The sequence below is a fragment of the Dipodomys ordii genome, unplaced genomic scaffold (assembly GCF_000151885.1).
Source record: "Dipodomys ordii isolate 6190 unplaced genomic scaffold, Dord_2.0 Scaffold114, whole genome shotgun sequence".
NCBI classification, from domain to species: domain Eukaryota; kingdom Metazoa; phylum Chordata; class Mammalia; order Rodentia; family Heteromyidae; genus Dipodomys; species Dipodomys ordii.
Window position 1 is genome coordinate 1,899,752 of NW_012267330.1, and position 8,416 is coordinate 1,908,167.

Sequence of the window (8,416 nt, forward strand, 5' to 3'; positions counted from 1 at the left end):
CTATAGGTCTGTGGGTTCATTTCTGGGTTTTTTATTCTATTCCATTGGTCCTGGAAGGATGGCCAATAGACACATGAAGAAATGCTCAACCTCCCTAGCCATAAAAGAAAAGCAAATCAAAACACTGAGATACCACCTCACCCCAGTTAGAATGGCTATAATCAAGAACTCTAATAACAACAGATGGTGGAGGGGATGTGGACAGAAGGGAACCTTACTGCATTGTTGGTGGGAGCGTAAACTTGTTCAACCACTTTGGAAAGTAGTATGGAGGTTCCTCAAAAGACACATAGGGCTCCCCTATGACCCAGCAATCCCACTTTGGGGCATTTACCCAAATGATCACAAACAAGACCATATGAAAGCTACCAGCACAACTATGTTTTTTGCAGCATTATTTACCATAGTTAAGATATAGAACCAACCCAGATTTAAGTGAAGTAAGCCAGGCCCAAAGAAACATAGGTCCAATGGTTTCCCTTATTTGCAATAACCAGTATATGTTTGAGACAAGCAGAAACGGTCAGATAAGTTGATGTTAGGTGAAATGAACTCCAAGGTAAGGAATCAAATCGTTTTTCTTTCTTGCTATTGTTTCTAACATATTTATAAGATGATTTCTTTGTTGCTTTGTATGTCCCTCCCTCACGGTATAACCCGTTTTCACTGTATTTGATGTTGGTATAATTTGTGGAGGGGAAGGGAAAAAACAAATTGTATAAATAGGGATACAGGTGGACCCACTGCAACAATGAGATGTACAAGACATTATGTAGAAAAACGAACTTTACAACTTTGGTGTGGTGGGGGGTAGGAGGGAATGGGAAGGGATGAGAAGGGAAACAAAAGAGGAGGCAACAATGGTTGATAAGAAATGTACTCAGGAAGTGGTGCTGTAGCTCAAGTGGTAGAGGGCTCGCCTTGAGCTGAAGAGCTGAGGGACAGCGCCCAGGCCCAGAGTTCAAGCCTCAAGACCGACAAAAAAAAAAAGAAAGAAAGAAATGTACTCATTACCTTGCTCATGTAATTGTAACCCCTCTGTACAGTATTTTCACATTAAAAAAAAAAGTAAAAGTAATCCCTGAAATTTACAACACTTAAGAGCTTATATGAATAACTTCTTTTAACTTTTCTCCTTACCAGAAATATAGAATCCTCTTACCACATATTGTGTTCTAGACAGAGTTAAGTTAAAAAGTTATATGCCATTCTGAATAAAAACCTACATGTGCTAGAGTCTGGAAAGCATGATAGCAATCCTTTTCTTGGACAATGTAATTATACGCTCTAAGAACAGCCACTCCAGCATCTTGCATCCCATCAACATCTTCAGAGTCATCAACCACAAAGATAAAACCAATTCTGTAGAAGGGATAAAGAGAAATCAACATCTCAAAGAATGTCAGCAGCCAAATAATATTCCTGTGGTCTCCTCAGGTATTTTAACTGATAAAAAAATAACTATCCCAAGTGAAGAGCACAGTTCCCATCCTACTCTAACATGTTTGGCCAAGGTATACATACATCATTTACAGAGTAAGGGTAGGCTCTCATTATCCTTTAGGCTTTTCTGTCATTAAAGCCAGCTATTTTGACTAATGAAAACAAGAGTGTTGTTATTGTTTTACATAGTAATTTTGTTCTTTTTTTAAACAAAAATTAAGAGATGAGAATTTGTAGACTATAAAAAGTAAAGGGAAAAGGAGGGACTGAATTTAACAAAAGCAATATCAGAATTATAAGTAAAGTGATATAAAAAATGTGATTGTCTTATAACAAAAAAAAAAAACCAAAGTTTAAAGTTTATAAAATTTTAAAGTAAAGGAATAAACCAGAGATACCATTATATATCTACAGAGACATGCCAAAGTAAGAATACTTGTACTTGAAAATTATGCTTCCTAAATATCTCAGTCTGTAGTTTTTGGTTTCTATGATAAAGTACTCAGTATGAGATCTTCTTAAAACTACTGAAGAAGAGTCTATCTAAGAAAGTAGGAAATGTGACTTATATGTGCTCATTCACAGCACTTAGCTCAGTGCAGTGTACACATGGTAATGTTTATCCATTAGTGTTCTTTTCCCTTTTATTTTGATTTCTAATTTTTAAAATTACAAGAATTATTCCAGAATATAAATATAAATATCTTAATACAGATCTTTAACAACTTACAAACAGTATCCACCAAAACCAATAGTGAAAATCTAGCTACAGAGAGCTCTGTTGTTAGATATGGCAAACGCCAGTATCAATGTGTCTGTCTGCAGCTACAAAAGATCATACAACATTTTATAACATCTAGGCCTTAGCAGCCCAAGCATTACCATACAATTACCCTATAAGTTGTACTAGACTTGAACTTCACAATCAAAAACAAAACTTCAGCCTAAATAACTATACAATCAAGTCAACAGCAGTGGTACCTTAGTGGGATGTGATTACTAAGGAACATCTCAGCTGTGTTCATCAACTCAGATGTGCTCTCATGTGCAGGATCAACTATGAAAACCTGTTGGGGGAAAGAGACAAGAACCACGAAGCACATTTATTCTAATATTCGTAGGACAACAAAAATATCATTAGCATTGTACATTAAACCAACCATTTTCTACATAAGAGTTGTGAAATCAGCAAATGCCTCCCTCTGTATTAAAAGAATGTGGTAGTGGAAGGCAAGATGATTTTCTTATGGATTTCTCCTGTTAGCACATGAATCATGATCCATATTGCTGGCACCTACTCTACTACAAAAAACAAAAACCAAGTTTTATCAACTCTTTAGAAAATAGACTCTTCCTTTTATATACTCACTTCTTACTTCTCAGACCACAGTAACAGCCATTATGTATTAAGCCCTCACTATGTTCTAAGCAACTTATACAAACAAACCAAAAAAAACAGTAGTAATATGAACCTTCTGAGTAAAAAAAGAACTGTTAAAATTTACATAACACTACTATGAGCATAAAACTGCTCTAAAGAAATAAAAGTTTTAAAATACAAAACTGAAAAACCTACAAAGACATAGTCTAAACCTTGGAATTCCAGATGGCTATGTAAGAGTGGCTGAACACTGCTACCTCACTTCCCTAAAGAAAACAACTCATTCCAAAGCTCCCATGTGAGCAGGAGTACAACTCGGGGTGACAGTGGGGATGGTGAGAGAGTAGTCACTAAAAGAGAGAAGCAAACCCTCTATACACAACAATGCAGGAGAGAACAAGGGAGGACACCTGTGAGCAGAGAGAATAAGGATTTCCTTACCATGTTGTGCAAGTTTTTTCGGATCTGCCGGATAACACCAGGAAAGGTGGGTCGAAGCAATTCTTGTAGACTAGAAGGCCATGCATTATATCTGCTATCAGTCTCCAAGTTGTTGACCCACTAGAAAAGAGTAATATAACATGGCACACACACACATATACACACATTTATCACTAGTTAATGAAACATGAAGTTAATAAAACAATAAGACTTTATTTTAAGAATCATAAAGGGAATAACGGATTTTGGTTACTCAAACCACAGAATAGGTAAAGTTATCCAAAGTCAAGAAAACCAAAAAGGAATAGGATCAAAAATATCAGCTGGGCATTTGTGGCTCATGTCTATAACACATACTTGGGAGAGCAAGAGCTGAGGATCACAGATCAAAGCCAGCCATGGCAGAAAAATCCATGTAAGACTCTTATCTCCAGTTAACCACAAACAGAACAAAACAAAACAAAAACAGAAGTACAGCAATGGCTTGAGTGGTATAACATTAGCCTTGAGCAAAAAAAAAAAAGTATCAGGGGCAGCACTTAGGCCCTAGGTTCAAGCCTTAGGAATAGCACACATGCACACACAAACATGCACAGAAACAATGTAATATCTATAGAAAGAATGGATAAACAGCATGATCCTATCATATGTCTATAAGTAGATTTCCTTACTTAGGTATATGTCTAGTATTTCTAGAAGGATACCCAAGTGGTTTTTCTGTTTTTGTTTTTTTTGTGTGTGTGTGTGCTGATCCTGGGGCTTAAACTCGGGGCCTAGGTACTGTCCCTGAGTCATTTTTGCTCAAGGTTAGCATTCTTCAACTTGAGCCAAAGCTCCACTTCTGGCCTTTTGGTAGTTAATTAGAGATAAGAATCTTGGGGATGGAAGGTATATATCAACTGGTAGAGGACTAGCCAATGAGCAAAAGTGTCACGTACCAACTTCTAGTTTCAGTCTCTGAACAACAACAACAACAAAAAGAATTTCATGGACTTTTGTGCCTGGGCTGGCTTCAAACGGTAATCCTCAGATCTCTGCCTCCTGAGATAGAAGTAATCCTAAATCACTTGGATTACAGTTGTGAGGCACTCAGGTCCATATTTTGTATTTCTTTAAAACAAGTCTGACCTCAAACTTAAGGATCCTCCTGAGTCCATCACAACACCCAATCCTAATTAATTGTTAATGATTGTCACCTTTAGGGAGAAAAGTGATAACTAAGGAGATTTTTTTCACTATATACCTTCTATACATTTTAAATTTTATGCTATGAAAGTACAAAAGATTTTCTCTTAAAAAAGTGAAATATTATATATAATAACCTATATGTAGGTATCAACCTACAAGATCTTTAAAATTCTGTTGAATAAAAAGAAAAGGTCTTACATGATTTTGTGACAACATGCATAATTTAAAACTCTTAAAATATATATTCTTAGTTAAGAGCATTATTTAAAAGGCTATTGCAAATAATTATCTATGATCCCTAAGTCACTGACACTTGTAAAGAGAATGAAAGAAGTGATGCATGCCTGCAGTGCCAGCATTCAAGAGGCTATATTGAGAGGATCTAGAGGGCAAGTCCAGCTGGAGCTACAGAATGAGACATCTCAAGAACACAAACCAAAACTAAACAAAATGGAAGAGAATGTAGGGATTGGCATCATTGTGGTGGTCATCATTTGTTGAATATGAAAAGAAATTGATGTGGGATACCAATAGACCTCTAGACTATCTAACTATTTAAAATATTTAACAGGAAATAATAAGTGATGGAGCAATGTGTACCAACTCCCAGAGGTATGACTTGCAGGGGAGGAGGTATAACTAACTGGTAAGGAATATAAAGAAGGCTTCAGCTAAAACATTTCTTTTCCCAGAAAAAAAACAGACTTGACACAAAATGATTATTTAGTAAGAATGGTGATGGGACATGTGGTTTCTAAATCTGTGAATGTAGAAATATGTCATACTTATCCATTCCCGTTAATCTGTATACATAAAACTATTTTAGCAGAAAAAACAACAACAACACTATTTACCAAAATGTGTAACAGGCTGGGCTCTGGTGGCTCATACCTGTAATCCTGGCTACTTGGGAAGCTGAGATTGGTTGTGGTTTAAGACCAGACCAAGAAAAAAAAAAAGTTCATAATATATCTCAATCCAGATCAGGGTCCAGTAACATGCTCCTGTTACCCTAGTTACAACAGGAAGCCTAAAATAGATGTTAACCAGGTGCATGTCAGCTTAGGTAGAGACCCTATCTCAAAAGTAATCAGTGCCAAGTGAAGTAAGCTCAGAAAGACAAATGGTACACATTTTCTCTCATATGTGGAAACTATATATCTAAAAGACAACTAGGCATGATAACATATACAAGGCTCAATCCATTTATACACAAACTGACCAAAGTAGGGTATACTTTGTAACTCTTCTAAAGTACTATTTATCAAAACAAATACCAGGAAATAGGAATATGTTTTGGAGTAAGGGGACATAGGAATGGAGGATGAGTAAGCAAATGCAATCATTGTATTCAATGTACACTATGTAAAAAGTGAACTGTAGTAGGGCACTGTTAGCTCATGCCTGTAATCCTAGCTACTTGGGAGACTGAGATCTGAGGATTGCATTTTGTAGCCAGCTGGGTAAGTCCATGAGACTCCTATCTCCAATTAACTTTTAAAAAAAGGAAGTATATGTGTGACTCAAGTAGTCGAAGTGGGGGGCTGGGAAGGTGGCTCAGTGGTAGAGCGCTTGCCTTGCATGCATGAGGCTCTGGGTTCGATTCCTCAGCACTACATAAGAAAAAAAGCCAGAAGTGGCGCTATGGCTCAAGTGGTAGAGGGCTAGCCTTGAGCTGAAGAGCAGAGGGACAGCGCCCAGGCCCAGAGTTCAGGCCCCACAACCGGACCCAAAAAAAAAAAAAAAAGAAAAGAAAAGAAAAGTAGAAGTGGTATAGCACTAGCCTTGAGCACAAAAGCTCAAGGATAGCACCCAGACCCAGAGTTCAAGCCCCAGAACTGGCACAAAAAAAAAACAACAAAAAGAACTATGGAACTTGTGGGTAGGTATGAGAGGGGGAAAATTGGGGAGAACAAAGAAAGGGGCAACACTGTCCAAGAAGTCTTTACTCATAATCTGACTTAAGGAATTGTAACCTTTTGTACAAATACTTAATAATAAACATTACAAAAAAAGGTGGGAGGTATGACTTAGCAGTGACAGTGTGATATCGCAAGAGCCAGGTCCTGAGATCATACTCTAGAACTGCCCCACCCCCCAAAAAAAAAGAAAATGGTGTAAAAGTTGTATCACCAAGTGATCACTCAAGTGATGATAACCTACAGTCTACATTATTTCTCTCAATAAAATTTCTCTAAAATAAGTGAGGTTCAGAAACCAAAGGACAGATGCCGAGAGTGAGCTGGCCGCCATCAACTCTACAACCATCTCATCTTTGCCATGATCACCCATGATGGTACTAGTCCTCACATTCTCTTCACAGATGACAAAGGCTCAGAGATGACACACAGCAGACAAAATTTAAAGTCCTTTTTAGTCTGCTTATTAACTTTAAGAACCAAAAATATTATAAACACATAGACTCACATAAGCAGTTATAAATCTTTGATGGCAACAACAGAGAGAGAGAGATAACTCTACTTACTTCATGTTAACACAAATTAGATACCTATAATGAAGATGCCCAGGCCAGAATGCCCCTGACCCATTACTCACCAATACAGCAGGACTCCTGATGTCTACTGCATAATCTGCCTCAGAAGGCTGGATGTTCAGCTTCAAAATATTATGCAGAGAAAGGCCTTCTATGCCTAGTCTGTGCAGACCCTCCATTACCCGGGCTTCATTCCTCAATACATCAAACAGACTGGGGGAGGATAACAGTGGTTAGTGGAGATCTGAAAATTAGTCTGGTGGTAGAATACTTCCTGGCATAAGTAAGACCTTGAGTTTGATCCATAACACTCCCTAACACACACACACACACACACACACACACACACACACGCACACGCACGCACGCATGCACACACACACACAGAGTAATCTAACAATATTTAGCAGAAAAACTAAAACATCCTCACCACGGAAAAAACTGTCAAAGTTCAAACTCAATGCCAAACCCCAGCAGCTGAGAAAACAAAACAAGGTGCTCTTGTCCTTATTTTATCTTGTCAGAGTACACAGGACAGAAGAGCATGCATCTTGGTTTCTGTTTATTTATGCTCTTCAGTGAATACAGAAATAGAGATTTAGGAAGAAATACTCATTAATCTATCTACATGTATAGTCCATGTTTTTAAAAACAATGGATTGTTCTCTATATTATGTGTTAAAACAACTTACTGTAAATCCTAATTATCTCAAAAAAAAAAAATCTCAAGTAACACACCAGTAGCTCAAGCCTATAACCCTAGCTACTCAGGAGGCTAAAACCCAGAGGATGGAGGTTCAAAGCCAGCCATGGCAGAAAAGCTCAGAAAACTCCATCTCCAAAATAAATAGCAAAATATAGAGCTGGAGATGTGGTTCAAGTGGTAGAGCACCAGCCAAGCAAGCAAGCTGAGCAACCCCTAGGCCCTGAGTGGTATCTAGTACAGCCAAAAAAGAAACACTATAATGCAAAGCCCTGGGTTCAAATCCCAATAACACATGAGAGAGAGACAGAGAGAACATTATATGAAAACACTGCACATGCATAATATACAAGTCAATATCAATATTAGTTTACAAACAGACAAACATACAACCACAGAAAAGTCTGCTGGGGAGGCAAAAAAGAAATGAAAGGGAGATACAAACAGAAGATGGATTGAAACTTTATTTTTTAGTTCAAAACCTTTACATACTCTGAAAACATAAAGATTATGTAAAAATAGATTATATGTTTTAAATAACTCATTCAATAAAAACACCAATGGGCTGGGCGCCGGTGGCTCACGCCTGTAATCCTAGCTACTCAGGAGGCTGAGATCTGAGGATCACGGTTCAAAGCCAGCCCAGGCAGGAGAGACCCTGAGACTCCTATCTCCAATAAACCACTAGAAAACCGGAAGTGGTGCTGTAGCTCAAGTGGTAGAGCGCTCGCCTTGAGCTGAAGAGCTGAGGGACAAGCGCCCAGGC

General features: G+C 37.9%; 1 protein-coding gene across 1 annotated transcript in view; it reads right to left on the reverse strand.

The window, feature by feature from the left end:
- Uggt1 (UDP-glucose glycoprotein glucosyltransferase 1) overlaps positions 1–8,416 on the reverse strand; it is a 145,200-nt gene that overhangs the window by 86,872 nt on the left and 49,912 nt on the right. Inside the window, 4 exon segments of the mRNA XM_013028810.1 lie at positions 1,227–1,362; positions 2,425–2,510; positions 3,266–3,385; positions 7,010–7,160. Of these exon segments, the coding sequence (XP_012884264.1) occupies positions 1,227–1,362; positions 2,425–2,510; positions 3,266–3,385; positions 7,010–7,160 (493 nt within the window).